This window comes from Cucurbita pepo, chromosome 8, assembly GCF_057944985.1.
Source record: "Cucurbita pepo subsp. pepo isolate OVF chromosome 8, ASM5794498v1, whole genome shotgun sequence".
NCBI lineage: Eukaryota > Viridiplantae > Streptophyta > Magnoliopsida > Cucurbitales > Cucurbitaceae > Cucurbita > Cucurbita pepo.
This window is the reverse complement of record NC_141805.1, coordinates 1,899,317-1,918,609: the sequence shown is the minus strand read 5'-3', so window position 1 is coordinate 1,918,609 and position 19,293 is coordinate 1,899,317. Positions and strand designations below refer to the sequence as shown.

The 19,293-nt window shown below is 36.9% G+C and overlaps 2 protein-coding genes and 1 pseudogene across 4 annotated transcripts; 2 read left to right on the top strand and 1 right to left on the bottom strand.

The window, feature by feature from the left end:
* The first annotated feature begins 920 nt into the window (after positions 1-920).
* On the top strand, positions 921-8,915 carry LOC111799996 (TNF receptor-associated factor homolog 1a). Of its 2 annotated transcripts, none has more exons than XM_023683560.2 (13): positions 921-1,081; positions 1,621-1,853; positions 2,347-2,458; positions 2,952-3,040; positions 3,131-3,199; positions 3,287-3,416; positions 3,940-4,098; positions 4,690-5,038; positions 5,353-5,465; positions 5,938-6,085; positions 6,230-6,702; positions 6,771-6,975; positions 7,319-8,915. In XM_023683560.2, the coding sequence occupies exons 2-13, from the start codon at positions 1,670-1,672 to the stop codon at positions 8,696-8,698; spliced, it is 3,411 nt and encodes a 1,136-aa protein (XP_023539328.1). In that variant the 5' UTR covers positions 921-1,081; positions 1,621-1,669; the 3' UTR covers positions 8,699-8,915. The 2 variants fall into 2 exon arrangements, with proteins under 2 accessions (XP_023539328.1, XP_023539327.1); XM_023683559.2 differs by having other exon boundaries at positions 5,935-6,085.
* Positions 8,916-12,012: 3,097 nt separating this feature from the next.
* Positions 12,013-14,726, top strand: UAH (ureidoglycolate amidohydrolase). Its single transcript, XM_023684629.2, has 10 exons — positions 12,013-12,361; positions 12,447-12,532; positions 12,614-12,688; positions 12,771-12,899; positions 13,109-13,501; positions 13,584-13,675; positions 13,777-13,839; positions 13,931-14,171; positions 14,272-14,312; positions 14,434-14,726. Exons 1-10 carry the CDS (start codon positions 12,152-12,154, stop codon positions 14,529-14,531), a joined length of 1,428 nt encoding a protein of 475 aa, XP_023540397.1. The 5' UTR covers positions 12,013-12,151; the 3' UTR covers positions 14,532-14,726.
* A 395-nt stretch (positions 14,727-15,121) lies between these two features.
* LOC111800997 (uncharacterized protein At2g34160-like) lies at positions 15,122-16,406 on the bottom strand (annotated as a pseudogene). The gene is made up of 5 exons (XR_015422073.1): positions 15,800-16,406; positions 15,613-15,661; positions 15,457-15,519; positions 15,308-15,372; positions 15,122-15,226 (listed from the first exon to the last, which is right to left on the bottom strand). The product of XR_015422073.1 is annotated as an uncharacterized protein At2g34160-like (transcript).
* Between the last annotated feature and the right edge of the window lie 2,887 nt (positions 16,407-19,293).

Below are 19,293 nucleotides of genomic sequence, written 5' to 3'. Positions count from 1 at the left end.
TCGTCTTATCTCTTCCCCTCCTTCCATCAGTATTTATTCTCCCGTCCAATATTTTTCATTTATTTATACGAAGATAAAAGTAAGTTCGGGACCAAATTCTAGCGAATAATTTTTACTCATTTATTATTCTTTTCAAAAATAGTTATTCTAAAGTTTTTCATTTTTAATATAATATTTATAAAATAATTGTAAAAAAAAAAAAATCAAACCAATATATTTCATTAACTAATATAATTTCATAAAATTTAATTTTAATATTCATACTATCTTTAGGGATTAAAAACCAAGCTAATATTTAGTTAAATACGAGAATCTCAAAATTAACTAATTTATTATTTTTATTATATATATATATATACTATCCCATTTATCTTTTGCAGGTGGAATATTCATTTGGGCCTTCATATTACTTGAGGCCCAAATGAAAACAATATAAGGAAAGCCCAATTGAGCCCAAAAAGGTAAGGATAAGGCCCATAATGACAAAACCCTAGCAAGAACCACGGTCGTCCAAATAGTAAGTGGAGAAAATAAAATGGCTTTATATTTCCAGTAGGAATCCACGATGGAACCCATTTCCTAGCCTCTGCTCTGGAGTCTGTCCCTTCCATTCCCCTTCACCGACCCTAATATAAATAAATAAATATATTATTTTTATTTTTTATTTTCATTATTTTCCCTTAATAAAAAAACCTACCAGCAACCTATTCCTAAAACACGAATAAAAAAAAAAAAAATAAAAAAATAAAAAAAACACAAAGATTCGTGTTTTTTCTCGGCATTTTTATTTTTGTTTATTTAAATAATAATAATAATAATAATAATGATTTTTCAAGACAAAATGGAGTTTATTTTTTATTATTTATTTATTTATTTTTAATTTAATTAAATTGTGATTTTCCTTTTGGGTTCCGCCTTACCTCTCTCTTTCTATCTCTATTTTTCTTCTCCTTCGACCTTCTTCCTTCTTTCTATTTCTCTCTCTTTCCGTCTCTGTCTTTCCCCCTTTTTCTCTCTCTGTCTCCCTTCAGACACTCTCAGCTTCCATTGCTTCTTCTCCCACCTCTGCCACTCCTTCAAGGTTTGTATGCTCACCTGATCTCCCCGATGCTCTATCGGACATCGCTCATTTCGCTTCTTCTTTTCCTCCAAATTCTTTTCTCCTTGTAGCTGTAGGGTTTTAATTGGATTGGGGGTTTTTCATCCCGATTGCCTTTCTCCGATCATCGCTTATTATAACCATGATTACTTCCTGTTCTTCCTCAGCTTTATATTTCTCTGCTGTTCTCCTATTTTGGAGGTTTTCATGCTTGTTTTCCGTTTCTTTTTTCTAGCTCTTGTCGGCTTGTTTTTCTTCTCCGGTTCATGTTTAGCTTAATTATTGACTCACCTTCTGAATCTTTCGACTTTAAGAGTGGTGGTTTTTTTTGTTGATACCAGGTAGATTATTGGGTTTCAACAGCTGTAAGAAAAGGGGTCGGGTTGGTTTCATTTGAAATTAACGAGATTGAATGAAAATGATTTTTGGGCATTCTGAAAATACTGATATCTGTATTAACTCTTTGTGTTATTTTCCCCTGGTTTTGATTTTGACGTCTCCTGGTGTTTTGCATCATTTAGTTGGAGGAGCAGATTGTGAGCAGAGTTATTTATTTCTCTTGAGAAGAAGATGGCTGGTGCCGTTAGTGAAGAGGCTATAGGGATGAGGTCCGTGGAGAGTTTTGGAAATGGGCATCACAGTCAGTCTGGAGAAGCATTGGCTGAATGGAGGTCTTCTGAGCAAGTGGAAAATGGAACGCCATCAACTTCACCGCCATACTGGGACACCGATGATGATGAAGAAGAAGAAGCTGGTATGTTTGTTATTTGTACTTCCATACTTGTTTTTTCTGTGATTTATATTTGTGGGAGTGCTTTGTCTAGCAATGAGATTCTCCTAGAAGCTCTTAAGTAAGCTGGAACAAATGCAAAGAACAGGGAAAAGTTGTGAAATATTATGGGCTCTTTGGATTTCTCATCATAGGAGCTTGGACAATGAATTCTGACATATCTAATCTGCGTGAGGTGCATCAATTGATGTTTCATATCAGTCATGTACATGGCCAGAACCTTATGATAGCTCATATCGTTTTAACTTTGTGATATTTATTTTGTGTATCTTGGTCTCTTATTTCAAATATCTGGGTTGTTGTATTGATCTCTATCTCTGATCCCTCTCTCCCTTCTCACGATAGCTGTTCTGGTTTGTATTGTGCTAAAAAAGTTGCCGCTTGGATGATTTAATATATCAGATATCTTCATACTCTGTAAACATTTACTCATATTTCTATCCTATCTTTTTTGTAGGACCAAAACCTTCTGAATTGTATGGAAAACATACATGGAAGATAGAAAAATTTTCTCAACTTAACAAACGAGAACTCAGAAGTAATGCATTTGAGGTTGGGGGCTACAAATGGTATGTGAATTTTCTATCCCTTCTGAATTATTCAACAGTTTGTGGTTTTCTTTTTTGTATGTCGCATGTATTTTTTTACATGGAATTCCAGGCCAATATCTTCACATCCTTCTACTGACGTGATAACTTTTTTTTTTTTCATCCTTTTGATGTTTGAAATTATATTTTACTCTGGGATGTTATATCTTCAATTATTGATTGATGCTCGTTCTTAGTTTCTCGTCGTGGTGTTCAATCTGACTTACTTTGGTAGTGGTAGTCAATATCCTACTAGAAAGCTGAGAACTATTTTTGTGTGGTATTAATGAGAAAATTTTGATGCCTTTGTTTCTAGATGCTCTTTTCTCCACATGTTGATGGTTGAGGATTGATCCATTAGTAGTGGCAAAATACCTATGGATTTATGCATGTTTCTTGTAGGAACATGCACTTTGGAAATTGGTCACCCACACACCTACCTTTAGTTTTGATAAGCTGTACAATCTTGTTGCAGGTACATTTTAATATATCCTCAGGGCTGTGATGTCTGCAATCATCTCTCTCTGTTTCTTTGTGTCGCAAATCATGATAAACTCCTTCCAGGTACTGTTCTGTTTGAATTGTATTTATTAAGCACTATCCTTATTTTCAATTTGTTTAATCTCCTTCAATATCTTTTTCTTTGCTAAACAGGTTGGAGCCATTTTGCACAGTTTACTATAGCAGTGGTGAATAAGGACCCAAAGAAATCAAAATATTCTGGTTAGTTCTGTTACATTGCTTTTCAAGTTTTTGTTGTTACCACTTACCATAACTTGTGAAATAAAAAGAAATATATATGTTGTCCAGATACGTTACATCGGTTCTGGAAGAAAGAACATGACTGGGGATGGAAAAAGTTCATGGAGCTTTCTAAAGTATTAGATGGTTTTATTGACTCTGACACTCTCATAATAAAGGCACAAGTTCAAGTGATTAGGTAATTTCTGATCATGATTAATAATGATTACTAATCCTAGATCGCTGATATATTCTTGCAAATTCTGTGTGATGTTCTATTTTCCTTGCTTGCTAGCATGTTAAGTATGTTTCCACTGGTAATCAATGACCCTTCTGTTTTATCAACGGAACGTCGACAGACTCAAAGTCCATTACACGTCACACTCAAACTAAAAAAGTTTTAGTTCTTTGAATATTTTTTAGGCTACCTCCTCATTACCAGACAACTGCTATTTTGATTTGTTCAGTTAGTTAAATGAATTCATTCTTATTATTATTTTTAGTTCTGAAAGCTTGAACTGTTTCGTCTTCTAGGCCCCTACGAAAATAAAGGAAAAAAAGAGTTCATAGTCTAAGTTGGTCTTTCGTTAAAACCCTATATTGGCCACAGTTTGACCGGGATGTCTAAGTTTTCATTGGGTTTTCTCTTTGGAAATGAAACCTTTGAGTCTTGAGTTCTCAATTATGTTTGAAATTTCATGTGTCTGAATTTTGTCTTGCAGGGAGAGAGCTGACCGGCCTTTTCGTTGCCTTGATTGTCAGTATAGGAGAGAACTTGTTAGGGTTTATTTGACAAATGTTGAGCAGATATGCCGACGTTTTGTGGAAGAGAGAAGAAGTAAGCTGGGGAAGCTGATAGCTGATAAAGCTCGATGGTCAAGGTAGTCTTGTTTTTCATTCTTTATCACTCCCTCAATTACATTATAAAAATTGATCGTGAGTACTATCAGTAAACAAGGTGTCTGGAATCTATTCTTGAGACTTTTCATTGTTATTGTATCCTCTGAGTTTGTGAAGGAAAACATTATAAATATTTGTCTACTTTTTTCCTTAGATCAGAAGCTGTATATAAGGTAGACATCTACAAGGGAATCAGAATTGAGGCATCCTTTATGTTAAAAATAAATAGAAAAACAGAATTGATGGTGCTCCGGAAGATTTGCATGATCATTCTATGAATTAATCAGTGTGTAAACGAATATATTGGTGGAAAAAAATCCCAGCAGAAGGCTGGACATTTCCCTGTCCCGTAGTGAAATGATTTTTTTTTTTTTTTTTTTTTTTTTAACAATAGAACTGTTTGAAAGTCTTCTGATATCTCTCTAACCAAGTGTACCACAACAACGCTCTAGTTGCATAATTCCACAAAATATTTGCCTTTTTGGATCTTCCACCCTGAGAAAACTTCATTATCACATATTATTGTTATTAGTGACTTTTTTTTTATTGACTTTCATTTTTATTTCTTACAGTTTTCGAGCTTTCTGGTTGGGAATTGACCAGAATGCTAGACGACGTATGTCTAGGGAAAGGACCGATGCAATTCTAAAAGTTGTTGTAAAACACTTCTTTATAGAGAAGGAGGTGACATCTACTTTAGTGATGGACTCATTATACAGTGGATTGAAGGCTCTTGAAGGGCATACCAAGAATAAGAAGGGGAAAGCAAAACTATTAGATTCTGAAGAGATGCCAGCTCCAATAGTTCACATAGATAAAGACACATTTGTTTTGGTGGATGATGTACTATCTCTGCTCGAGAGGGCTGCTGTGGAACCATTACCACCAAAAGATGAGAAAGGCCCACAAAATCGTACAAAGGTGAATGCCTGATCGATAATGCTCGTCAAAATCTTTAGGTGGGAAAAAAGATAGCTTGATTGGAAGCTTAAAAATGGATTGGTCTGGGGTACAAGTAAAATAATAATTATGTTATTTGATTTGTTTGTTACCCTTTTTTTATGACGATAATGGCTACGTTAGTCCTGATAACAAACTTGTGAGTTAAATTGTGGCCAGACACCTCTTAGTGACGAATACACAATTCTTTTTGCATTGATTTTATTATTAGTTAGGAACAAGGATTCTTAAGTCATAATTCACATACCTAGTAATGTTGGAGTTGGCGTCTGCAGGATGGTAGCTCTGGAGAAGACTTTAACAAAGATTCCATTGAACGTGATGAAAGGCGTCTTACAGAACTGGGTCGTAGGACTGTGGAAATATTTGTTCTTGCGCATATATTTAGGTATTGTGTTTTTATGATCTCTTCACATAATCCAGCAACTCTTGTCTTTTGCCTTATTCTACAAATGTGATCTGAAATAGTACAGTTTTATGTCCAAAACTAGTTTTCTGGAAGCCTTGTTTCAACTAGTGTACTAGCATGTAATAACTTCATAAATGTCGGAAACTTCTTTCGATTCCTTTACTTGTCATTTAGGATGCTATTTTTGCATTAGCTTGCTGTCGTTGTCTTAAAAAAAATTTATATAGCGAAGGCCAATGATTGCCATAAAGGTGTTGCGAAAAAGTGTTGGCTTTTGTGGCATGTTCTCTCAGGAAAAATTTAGGTTGTAGTGTTGCACAAATATCTTCCCTAAGTTTATTGAAAAAAGAAGTTTGCTGCATGGCTCTCAGTTTCTCAAATCAAATATGATTCAACAAATTGCTAATTTGAAGTTGAATGGTATATTTACTTTTCTCTCCTTACTCAGCAGTAAAGTTGAAGTTGCCTATCAGGAGGCTGTTGCATTGAAAAGGCAAGAGGAACTCATTCGTGAAGAAGAGGCAGCATGGCAGGCTGAAAGTGAACAAAAGGCGAGACGATTAGCTTCAGAAAAGGATAAGAAATCGAAGAAAAAACAGGTGTCACATCAGTCGAATTATTAACTCTCTTTTAATCCATTTTCCTCTGGCCTTACTCTTTTTTCCAACGTTCTCTTTCTGCCTGTATCGGTCTATCTTGTTATCAATAATTTCCTCATTATCTTATGTCGTTTCTTTCAACAGGCTAAACAAAAACGAAATAACCGCAAAAGCAAGGATAAAGGGAGAGAAGAACGGACAAATGTGGCTGCACTGATCAGAGAACAAGTAAATCCTTGCAATGGGAAGGAGGAAGATGCCATAGTGGATGAGGTGCAGCCCGTGCTTGAAAAGTCTGACTTACCTGAAGTTGTATCGGATGTCTCTGATTCAGTTGAAGGGGTTGGCGAAGTACTTCAGCCTGATTCAGAAGACAGAGATGGCAATGCTGTTAATTCGGACACGGACACATCAGAAGTTCATCCTTCAACGGAAGCAAGTAGCAGTTGCATTGGTAGTCTGTCTTCTGCACAAACGCCCTTATCCGACAAGAAGCTGTCTATCATGGATGATAGCTCTTCTACATGTTCTACTGATTCTATTCCATCCGTGGTAATGAATGCGTCTTATAAGGAGAATTCCTTTCACAACTACAAAAAGCAGAAATCACCTAGCATGTAAGTGATCAAATATTTCTTTGTGAATGCCTCAGGATATGTAGTGATTTGCATCTTTGATTTTGCAGAGGAAAGAATCGGCAGAAGGATGTAGTATACGATCGGAGCTTTTGTGCCAACGACGTGGATAGTCAGTCATCAGTGATTACAGCTGGCATAGAAGACCGAAGTGATTCTTGTGGTAGTAACAAGTCTAAAAAGTCTGATCCTATGGCCGTTAATCATTCTCCCCGGGGTAAAATGAAAAGGGTCGAACAGCAGGCTGCTAAGAAGGTGCGCACCTAACCCGTTTCAAGTATATAAATATAAAACTTCTAGACTGAATAAAATGAAATAGCGCATCAAACTCGAGGGAAAAAAGAAAGAAAAAAAGAAGAGTGTCGGTAGATGTTGCCACGTTCAGGCTGCGTTCCTTTATTTGTTATTGACGTGGTGTGTTATTTTGTGTTCAAATTTTTCTTGAGACTAATTTCTAAATTACTATCATGTTTAATCGGTTCAAGTTTAGACTTCTTCAGTTCCGAGTTTGGGAACGGACTTGGAAGGATAATTTATATTTGATCAAATATTTGTAGTGTCGTGTCCATTTTCAACATTTAGTTTGTTCTTTCTGTAGGAAGAAAAGGCTATTTCGTTGCCGAAGGAACAAAGCTCTAAAAACCAGGTCGATGTGGAAAGGATACTTAGAGATGCGTCGGCAGCGGTACCATCCTCCCCTCAGAACCACCAGGATCATATGCCATCGATTGTTGAACAGAGGTTAAGCAATCAGAGTATTGGTACTGTTGATCCCATTCAAAATAATTCATCATCCTCAATTAGCGTCCACCAGATGGAGAAGGCTGTGCCTGTAGTTACCTCATCCTATGTGGTAAGTGCAATAAAATCAGAGGCTCAGAAGTCTACAATTCCAAAACCAACTGAAAAGGCTACCTCACAGCAATCTCCTATGATGTCAAGGCCTTCTAGTGCACCTCTAATTCTCGGTCCAAGAGCTGCAGCGCCTGTTGTTAATGTGGTTCATACATCCCCATTGCTTGCTCGTTCCGTGAGTGCAGCTGGTCGGTTAGGTCCAGATCTTGCTCCAGCAACACACAGTTATGCTCCCCAGTCTTATAGGAATGCCATAATTGGAAACCATGCAGCTCCAAGCAGTGCTGGATATGTTCATCTGAGCACTTCATCTTCAAGCGTGAGCCCATCTTCAGCCTTCTCTTTGACATCTGCTATGGTTTCTTCACCCATGTTTGTACCACACAACTCTGACAGGTCGGATCTGAGTGCTGTTAGATCGAATTTTCCTTTTGGTATGGTAACTCGAGATGTCTTACCGAACAGTCCCCAGTGGGTAGAGGGTTCACAGAGGGAAGCTGTTAGGAGCATGCATTACAATTCTTCTCTACTCGATGATGTTCAAGATTTATACAAGAAACAAATTCGTGGTTCGACACATGAACTTCTGTCAGCAGAGCTCTCAGCTTGTACGTCTGGTCGACAGCTTCAAGGTTTCGCTGAGGAGTTCCCTCACCTTGATATAATCAACGATCTTCTTGATGACGAAAACATTGTTGGGATTTCATCTAGAGACAGCTCAATGTTCAACTCTCTTGGCAATGGCCCAAGTCTGTTGAACAGACAGTTCTCTCTTCCTGGTGACATGGTAGGGAAGGCTGGCGATGTAGGGTCCTCCACGAGCTCTTGCAGGTTCGAGCGGACACAGAGTTATCAAAATGGCAGGTTCCAATGGGGGTATGGCTCTTCCATCAGTCGATACGAACCAGGCATGGATTTTATTCCACCTACGAGTCAACAACAACAGCACCTAAATGGCCAGATTGATGGGTTGATTCCAAATTGGCGCGCAGCTTCTGATCTCTCTGTACTTGGGACAAGGTCTTTAGACTTTGATGGTTACCAATATCTTAACCCAGAATACTCAAATATGGCCCATGGCATCAATGGCTACAGTGCGTTTCGACCGTCAGATGGGCACTGACTAACGTAAGAAGCAAACATGGCTGGAATTTGCCTTGCCTTGCCTAGAGTTCGTGAGTACTATCCACTGTAATAATGTACCAGGAAGTTGTTGGGGTCTTGGATTTGGAGTGGGGTTGCTATCCTTCTCATAAGAACACAATTTGTAAAGAGTGTTTTTCCCACCTCTTTTAGCCTTAAATACAAATTTAGTCGTGTTGTTGAGGTTTCGATTACTACCCTTTTCGAGTTTTCTCCCTATTTACTCAACCAGTTATAGCGCTCGTACACGAACAATATCCTGAAATCTCACCACAGACAAATCCCTGTTGCTAAACAAGCAAAGCAAAACAAAGTTCTTCCCTTTTGACTACGTTGCTGGAAACTTCCTCGAGCAATCCCCGTCTCGTTCTTATAATGTTGCTATACATCATGCCTTATGCATACATATCATATCATCAATGTTAGCAATTCAAAGATAACTTCCCATATTAGTGGTTAGGACAGGACGCATTTGCTTGTGTCGAGGTTTTGGTCAAAACCTTGCAGCTTGTAGAATTATCCAAAAGTTGACACTGTTCTTGTTACTATAAATATCATTGCAAAACCCCATCAACAAACTCAACTTTTCTTACATTAAACTCCTCGAAACGGGAAGAAAAACAAATACAAATATGGGAGTTCTGCACATAACTCTGTCAATGGCTTTCATTCTTTTTCTCTTGCAGCTTCTGCCAAACGCAGCTGGTAGGACACTGCATGAGAAGCCAGCAATGGTGAGAAGAAGGGAACTGGAACTGGAGCTGAAGTTGAAGCTGCAGTCTCTTCAGAGGGTCAGAGTGCCACCCTCTGGCCCCTCCGGTTGCACGTTCATTCCCGGCACCAACGGCCCTGGCTGTCCTCTCGAAGTGAGGCACTACGCTGGCAACGGTTCAAAGCAACGACCGAGCACACTCCGACGCTATGCCACCCCTGTTCGTGTCGTCGAGGCTCTCATCTGAAGCTCTACCCCATCTGCTTTCTTCCATTCAGAATGCAAACAGTTGGTTTTATTGTCCCACTTGGATTCTTGGAAGCTAGAAGATCAGTTAGCCATCATGTAACATATCGAATTCATTGCAAGATTGCTTTGTTATTTGTGTTCTTGTCATGTAAATAAGCAAAATCTATATGTCAATAGAAATTGAATTTATTGTTTGAACTCAAAATAAAATTCATTTTTTCGACACACAATCTACCGATTTAACTTGCAGATCTTGAATGGAGCGAAAATTAAGAAAAATAGAGAAAGATTTTCCGTTGTTAACAAAACAAGATTAAGGACGAAGATTATATTATTTGTCTTCATCCTTGACTTCACGGCACCCTCTTCTGCCTCATTTATACATATACATACATATATATATATATATATATATATATATATATATATATATATATATATATATATATTTAAAATTTTGAACAAATATATATTTAGAAGAAAATATATTAAAAATTTAGAATTGAAATGGAATTACGTATTGGAATTGGAATTGTGAAGTTTGGTTATTTTAGGCAGAGGAAAAGAACATGAAAAAATATATATAATATCATATAATATAATATAATATAATATAATCCCATTAGTTTCCCCACATAATCATTTACATTAATTTTTTTAAATATCTAAACTTTATTATTTTGAATTTTTGTGTACTAATTCCATGCGTGTACGGCATTGTTTGGTGACCCTTGAAATTAATAACGATATCACTTTTATTAAATTTTACTCTAAAATTTTCAAAATCTGATTTTATTATTATTATTATTATTATTATTATTATTATTTGAGGTTGAAAAGTACAGAATTTAAAAATTATTATTCCGGCATATAATAAAACTTATTTTATTTAGTAATTGGGGTAATGGGCTTAGGCCTTCCCGTAGTTAAGAGAAATATATTTTTATAGTGGGCTTGGGTTTGGGCTTGGTCTTGGGCCTCAGCCTATTCGAGGTGGGCTTGCAACAAGTCCACGCTTATTGACCCAAATTCGAACCCGATTACAGCGGAAGTCCTTGGTGACGGGGGTTCCCACCTCCAAAATGACGGCTTTCACGTTCGGATTCTCCCTCTCGATAATGGCCTTGGCGGCTGAGCCGCCCACCCCCACCAGATGCGGCCATGAGCTCTTACCTGGTCGCCAAAACACATCTCCTAAGACACACACACAGACACAGAGACAAAGAGAAGCGAGGATCATGAGTTGTGAGTCTATTACCTGGACATGAAGACATCTTTTGGTCTCTTCTTTTACTGCTCTAAGTGGTTATGTTTCGGGTCCTCCGAGATGATAATATTTATACTACTCTCAGCTACTCTATATGTTTGTCGTTGTAGCATAGCGGTGAGTGTTGTCCTACTTATCCTCATTTTGGGGCATTGAATTATTTTTATTGTTACGTGGTGTTGAATTCAATTATTTTGACATTATATTCATCAGATGTTACATGACAACATATGATTTAATGCACATAAATCCATTATTCAAAAATTCAAACTGCATTAAAGGTAAATAGGACAACGGAATATGCAATTCATATTGAACCTGTTTAGCTCATCTTCGAACACATCTTTAAATTTAAAAAAAAAACTTAGTTCGTAATAAAATGAATAAAAATGAAATATAAATCAATGTAAAATAAAAGTAAAAGATGATAATCTCTTGATATAACCAATATACACTCAAGAAAGATTGCTATATAACTTTATAAGTCGTATAAGCTATAACTTTTAAACTAGGTTAATACTAGACTATAGGTCGACAAATCTTTTATATTGATAATATACATTTCAGTGTAACGAGTCTAATTCTAATTATTTTGTTTTGAAGTAAATCACGAAACAGTTCATACCACTCACACATTTACGATCAAGAAACACTGAATTTTCTATTTGGGTTGGCTGATAGAAACTTCTTTTGATTAAATGCTGTTTTTTTTTTTTTTTTTTTTTGGAAATTATTGGGTTGACAAATATAGTAAACAAGTAAGTCTAATTTAATAAATTTGAAATTTTATAGTAAAAATGGAAAGTTTAAGAGGTATGATATAATAAGACCATGATTGATGATTATCTATTAAATTAAAGTTTAAGAATATTATTAAAAGTTTGAAAATTAAAATGTATTTTTTTTAGAAAAAGAAAAAATAAAATTTAATGATATTTTTAATAATGGTTAGATTGTAGTGAAAACTCATTGGGCCGATCAACCATTAATTTAAATGATTCTTAAAAAAAGAAAAATAAATAAAGAATTCATCGTACAACGAAGTGAATGTCACAGTCACGCTCACACGAGTAAAATTGTAAAGGCGAGCGTCGAATTTGCAGGCACCCAGCGGACGAGTCACGGGCCGGTTTATCCCCGATTCCATCACCACTTCCCTTCCCTTGGAGTCCAATCATTGTCCTCCCCCGCTATCATCACCCACCATGCTTCCTCTTCACCAATGCATCGCCCCCCTCCTACTTCACTTCATCTTCCTCGCACCTTTTTCGTTGGCCTTAGCTCAGAATCATGAGGACCCAAGCATCAGAACCATGGAGGCTTTCTCCGGCTATCCTCTTCACGAGCCTTCCTCCTCTTCTATCCCAAACCCCATTTCTTCTCTCCTCGTCGATGCGGATTCCTTGGTGAAACAGGTATGGACTTAAATGGATCCTAATCGTACTGGGTTTTCATCGGATGTATTAGTTAATTAATTGTTTTGCGGATTTGGGCATTTAGATTGAGGAGCTTTCTACTTTCTCGGATTCTCCTTCCCCATCGGTTACCAGGATTCTTTACTCTGAAAAGGATGTGTTGGCGCGAAGGCATGGACTCCGGCTATTCATCTAATTTCTTTGTATTTCTTCTCTGTTCATTCCAAAATGAGAATGGTTATGTGCTTGCAGGTATGTCAAGAACTTGATGGGGCACTCTGGTCTCTTTGTTAGAGAGGATGCTGTCGGTAACATATTCGGCAGATGGTGAGTGAATCTGCAATGGTCACCCATGTCATTAGAGTATTGTATTATGCATAACATCTCTAGTCTTGTTTACTTTATGCAGGGAGGGCTCTGAACCTTTGCTTCCTGCCGTTGCAACAGGCTCTCATGTTGATGCAATTCCATTCTCTGGCAAATACGATGGAGTTGTTGGTGTATTGGGTGCTTTAGAAGCCATCAATGTCTTGAAAAGGTTCGATATCCTACTTTTACTAACAGTTTTAAAGGGTCTCTCAAACTAAATGGAACGAACCAAGCCATTAGGCTTTTCCTTTCGGGCTTTCCCTCATTTGCTAAGGAGAGGTTTCCACAGTCTTATAAAGATGCTCCCTACCAAACGCTTCCCCACCAAACCAGATAAAATCTTTGTAGTTTTCAAGGGGCTGACTTAGAATTTGGCAGGTCGGGGTTCAAACCAAGGAGGTCTCTAGAAATTATCTTCTTTACCTCTGAGGAACCTACACGCTTTGGAATCAGCTGCTTGGGTAGCCGCTTGATGGCAGGGAGTGATGCACTTGCTAAAGCTTTGGAGACAACTGTTGATGCTCAGAATATATCTTTTATTGAAGCTGCTAGCTCTGCTGGGTACTTGACTGATTCAGCTCAGATATCAACGGTGTTTCTGAAGAAAGGAAGTTACTCTGCTTTCCTGGAATTGCACATAGAGCAGGGGCCCATTCTGGAGGAAGAAGGTATATCTATAGGAGTAGTGACTGCCATTGCAGCTCCTGCTAGTATAAAGGTGGAGTTTGAAGGCACTGGAGGCCATGCCGGTGCTGTACTGATGCCATATAGGTGAAATTATATAGCCATCAACATTTCTTTGTTTTTTTTTTTCATCACAGACAATTGGAATCCAAACTTCTTATTTGATCAGAAATGACGCTGGACTGGCAGCAGCTGAGCTAGCACTAGCAGTTGAGAAGCATGTATTGAGCTCTGGATCGATCGATACTGTCGGTACCGTTGGTAATTCTTCATAACCAAGTGTTTATTATGTCTTGTCCTAGCATCATCCTATATCTGCCCACCTTTCAGAACATGATCTTGATTAGATGAAACTTTTCAAGGTATTCTGGAGCTGCATCCTGGAGCAATCAACAGCATCCCAAGCAAATCACATCTGGAAATAGGTTGAGATTTTGTTGTAACTCTTGATTATCTTGTTTAGCTGCATGATGGTCGTGTACTTCATCTTCATTGTTTTTTCTTGTCTGGTAACAGACACCAGAGACATTGATGAAGAACGCAGAAATACTGTCATTAACAAGATTCATGAATCTGCAACTGAAATAGCTCAAAGGCGACGGGTCAAACTATCAGAATTCAAAATTATAAACCAGGATCCACCAGCACATTCTGACAAATCAGTAATAGAGGCAATGGTTTCTTCAACAAAAGAGCTCAATCTCACACACAAGCTGATGATTAGCAGAGCATACCATGATTCACTGTTTATGGCCAGGTTACAGAGTTTTATCATCAATTCTCTAAATACATAGCTATTAGTTTCTCTGTATTCTTTCAGTGAACAATGCTGAATTTGCATTTGCACAACCTTGCAGGATATCCCCAATGGGTATGATATTCATTCCTTGCTATAAAGGTATTAATCTACTCTGTATCCTCTAGTAAATAGCACAAGATGGAAGCACCTAACCTTATAATGAGTTGAGCTTGTGCCATCGAGAAAATCTGAGTCAATTTCCATGCTACTGCTTTTGCAGGGTACAGCCACAAGCCTGAAGAATTCTCCTCTCCCCAGGATATATCAAATGGAGTCAAGGTATTGGCCCTTACCCTTGCCAAATTGTCCCTGCAGTGATATCTTATTCCAAATTCTTGTAAAGTTGATTGTTCACGTCCTTGTTTCATTGGAGCCTTGTTCCCTGTGAACTTGTTTACAATAAAGTTTGAATTTTCTCCCATTACTGAATTTTCATGGTGGGTGAGTTCAGAACTAGATGATTAGTGTGTGTGAATGCAAAAGAAAGAGACAAGGATCAGTCTGTTTATCCAATTATATTTGCAATTTGAAGTTGGTATTTCAATTACAAAGAAATCAGCAGCTTTACCCAATCTTTATCGACCTCGTTGGGAGAGTAGTGTGGGAAAAATCAGAAACTACTCTCCTTAGGTTCTATCTGGATTGAATTTGCTTCGACTAAAAGATCTGCAGTTCACACTCGTCTGTGTTGGATGATGAAAGTCCCACATCGGCTAATTTAGGGAATGATCATGAGTTTATAAACAAAGAATACTCTCTCCATTGGTAATGAGGGTTTTTAGAGAAGCCCAAAGCAAAGCCACGAGAGCTTATGCTTAAAGTGGACAATATCATACCACTGTGGAGAGTCGTGTTCGTCTAACAGCTTGTTCCCTTACAAATATCTAATCCCTTACAAATATCATACCACGCGGAGTGATACTACGCTATCAAAACTTGTATCAACAATCTTTACTTGTTGTAGCAGTTGTAATGTTTTTGATCTTCTCTGCATTTACTAGTGAAATCTCAATCTAGCACAGATGTTAAAGAACGCATCATCCCAACGAAAGACCCAAAAAATTGAACAGTGGATCAAAAATCTTAGCACTAACCTTAGGTTTCATTACCAGCCTTTCGTTTTCCCCGTTCTTCAAACTGACAGAAGATATCGTCAAGTCTACAGATTATTTTCCAAACAAGTGTTTAGAGAGTGCCAAATTCTCAAAGATTTAATGGCAACGGATTCGATAAATTTTCTTACTCTTTTCCAATGCCAATCCATTCTTCTTCAGAATCTCAGAAATCATCACTACAGTTGGTATAGCTGTATTCCATGAATCCATGGAAGTCGTACCAGTTATTTAAATCGAATTGTGAACTAGGTTGTGAAAAAAAGAAAGGATTCAAGAACTCGTACCCATTCCCAAGGCAGAGAGCTCAACTTCTTTGTACTGCTTAATGTACCTCTGCGACAAAACGAAACGTAAAATCAATCCAGATTTTGATTTTCTAAAGAGGAAGCTAAATAGAGAAGTCGATTCAACAGTGTTTCTCGATATCGTGGTTTAGACAAACAAGATCTTACGGAAGCAACAATAGAATACCTTGAAAAGATTGTAGTAGTAGAAGAACGGCTTCTTGACATTGGAAACCTAAATTTGATTCTTCTTCTTCTTCTTAAACTCGGTCAATACACCAATCTCCTTAACCTCACCATCGGGGACAACGACGAGGAGCTTTTCGTCCTCATTGCGGATTGCATTCTTAACCTCAGTAGTAGCTTCTGAGATGACCATGCCGGACTCCATTGCCGAATCGCTGAAAGAAAACTGTAATTCTACAAATTGAGAAGAAGTTTGGCAGAATGGAATCGAATTGCAGGAGTAATTTATAAAGAGTTGCGAGGGCGAAGAATGTTGAAGAAAATCAGAATCCCGCGGAATCAGTGTTTGTTTCGACGGCGGCGTTTGGGCAGTTAAGGTATACACCGGCAGTTACTGCATTATCCGGTGACTGGTCCGCCCCTGAAATTTTTCGAAAAATCCCAGACTCCCACCTTTAATTTTATGAAATTACAAATATAACCTTAAAAAAATATTTTAATTTTGACTCAATGATATACACTAAAAATTAGATGTAACGAAATATAAATCGCAACATAAAACTAATTTACCTAATTTTGTTAGTTAAATAACAGTTTCAACTACCATGTGACAAATTATAATTTGAAGTAAAATGCAGCTAACTATATATTAAAATGATATTGCATTACTATTTCGATACGAAAGTGACGGGTCCCATCGATATTTGGTTGGATATGATTTTTTCGTTCTTCTTTTCCTTTTTTCTTCTCTTTTTTCACGACTACGTTATGCCTCATTATAAAAAGGCTTCTGAAGCAAAAATAATAATAAAGAGATTGAGCGTAAAGTGGCTCGATGTTGAATTGAATCTCTTTAGAAAGATCTTCATTTCGTTAAGCCTGAGTGCTGCCACGGTAGGAAGTAGACGAAAAAGCTTATGAGTTTATACGTTTCACACTCATGCCCATAATATGATCTACTGACCCACACACTCATGTCTATAATATGATCCACTGACCCACAAGAAAATGGCAGGATCGAACCTATAACAGGTTCGTCTCATACAAAAATGTCTTAACTAGTTTAATTATGTTTAGATCTCGATCCAGACTTATTGGTGATACCAAACTTATTAAGTAGGTCATTAAATGGCACTCACTTTTGTACCAAATAACCTTCATTGACAAAAGCTTCCACACAAAAAAGCAAAGATTGGTTCAATTCAATGGCTCTGAAAATTGCAAACACTTCCATGTGGGACTATTTATTTAGCCTTAACTTTGGTGCCTATAACAAGCTCTTGCCTTTACCCCAAGCTTACACCATTTTTTTCCTCTATTTGTCCCATTTCATTATGGTTTTTAATTTCCCCCACCAAACTCTAAACCCATTTTAAACGTAACGTATCTCGAACATTTCGTACAGTATCGTAGATTCGAACCATAACGGAAAGCAAAATCACTTGCCTTATATCTCAAGCAATGAAAAACTTGGTTGGATCTTGAGAAGAAGAACTCATACTCGTTCTTTAAAACGCTTTTTAGTGATTCGTGTTTGCTCTGAAGAACCTATGTCGAAAAGCAAATAGAAGCTCCTCTTTGAGGTACGGGGAAGAGAGACAAGAACGTCTTTTTTCTTCTTTTCTTTTTTAGGTTATGATAAAAGGGTTTGTCTTATATCCTTTAGAGAATATAAACTAACACAAGCAAGACAAGACATTGAAGTAGTTAATTCATGCTTTAGAGTGAGTGTTTGTGTGTGAAAAGCTGTTGCTTCTCTCTCTCTCTCCCTCTTCCCTTTCATGTATATAAAGCCTCCTTACAACATCTCTATATCAAATAGTTCCAAATCTCTCTCTCTTTCTCGTTTTCTCAGTGAAATTGTTGAGGGGAATGTTGTCTGGTTCGACACCGTTCATTATCGTTCCTATGACGGTAACGATGTCGGACCAGGCTTCATTCCCCCCAACTTGAAAAAGAAACGAGTATCGTCATTCTCCTCTCCTCCATAGATCGATGTCGAGGATGTCGGCCTAGGCTTCATTCCTCCCTTAAGTTGCAGAAACTCGAGCAACGGTAAAGTTTTTTTTTTTTTTTTCTTTCGGGTTTAAGACATTGGGAAAACCCTAATTTTGTTTATGAGGAAAAGGAGAAGAGGAAGTGAAAAAGATGTTATAAAATAAGAGGCAAATTAGCTTTGCTTGCAGAGAGTTACAAAGAATAATATGAGCTGAAATGAAGAAGCTTTCAAGACCTTTCACTTTATAAGCTGCATGAAAGAGATATTTTTTTTTTTTTTTTTTTTTTTGACTGTCATGATTAAAACATATATCTTCTTCCGATTAGAATTCTCGAGTAGTTTTATGGGTCGTATGTGTAGCTTCTTGATCGAGATTTAGTAGAAGTTACGAGCAAAAGTATGTAAATATACCTCTTTAAGAAACGCAAAACTTCTATTTTAAGATCTCTCGTGATTTTCTTATCGGGTTTTTAGGGTTATTTATATTATGAACAATCGAAGATTTAACCCTGAACCAAGGTTCAGAGTTGAGAGTCGTGTTGGGTCGAAAAAAATATGGGTAAAATATAATGCAATATTTTCAAATTTGAAAAGGTTTAAAAGAAAAGTTTTAAAGAAAATGTTGAAGAAATAACAAAAGGTAATTTCTAAAAAGAGGGAATAGAAAAGGAAATTTGACATAAATTTGAGAAAATGGCTGTAATTTTTTTTTATTATTAATTTTTTTTCATACCAATATCAAAATAACTATTTTCCATAAATAAATTATTATTTGAAATAAATTATTATTCTTATTCTTATTATTATTTTTATGGCTTGACTAAAGCAAAAGCTTAGAAAAGTTTGTTTTTAAAAGAATGGAAAAGAAAAAAAAAAACCCAGGAGGAACCGATCTGCTTGAATTTTCTAGAAGAATCTCCATTCAGACACATAAAAATAAATGAAAAATTTTACGAGGACAAAAATGGAAAAGAGTTCTCTGTCTCCGCCTCAGTCTGTGGACATCATACTCATAAATAATTATGTATATAAAGACAGAGATTAATTAAATACAATAAATAATCTAACTTATATCGTAAATATTAATTTATATAAAGACGAGAAATTGGCAGTTCAACTACCTAACCACAAACACTATAATAGTTTAGCTCGACCGTAATTGGGTAACATTTAATAATATTGATTTCAATTATATTAAACTATAAATGAGAAGAAAATAAGGTATTTACATTTAAATTTAAATTTAAATAAAATCAAATTTTCTAAAGATGTAGACAGATACATGGATGGTTCATGTTGGGTTATTTTAAAAAGGTCTATCTTGGGCCCAAAGCGGCCCAAGTTGGCCCAATAATTAAAAATCTACACCATAACCCACCACGCGCGACACATGCACATGGACTACACCTGCTCCCATACCCAATCAATGGTTTCGATTAATATATCTAAAGTGTCCAATTGAAGGTTATCGTTTGGTCCACGCGCCAAAATTCCCG

Coding starts and splice junctions, on each gene's coding strand:
- UAH (XM_023684629.2), top strand. CDS start 12,152: ATGCTTCCTCTTCACCAATGCATCGCCCCCCTCCTACTTCACTTCATC. Junction 12,362..12,446: donor CGGATTCCTTGGTGAAACAG/GTATGGACTTAA, acceptor TTGGGCATTTAG/ATTGAGGAGCTTTCTACTTT. Junction 13,840..13,930: donor CAAATCACATCTGGAAATAG/GTTGAGATTTTG, acceptor GTCTGGTAACAG/ACACCAGAGACATTGATGAA.
- LOC111799996 (XM_023683559.2), top strand. CDS start 1,670: ATGGCTGGTGCCGTTAGTGAAGAGGCTATAGGGATGAGGTCCGTGGAG. Junction 2,459..2,951: donor GAGGTTGGGGGCTACAAATG/GTATGTGAATTT, acceptor ATCTTGTTGCAG/GTACATTTTAATATATCCTC. Junction 3,417..3,939: donor GCACAAGTTCAAGTGATTAG/GTAATTTCTGAT, acceptor TTTGTCTTGCAG/GGAGAGAGCTGACCGGCCTT.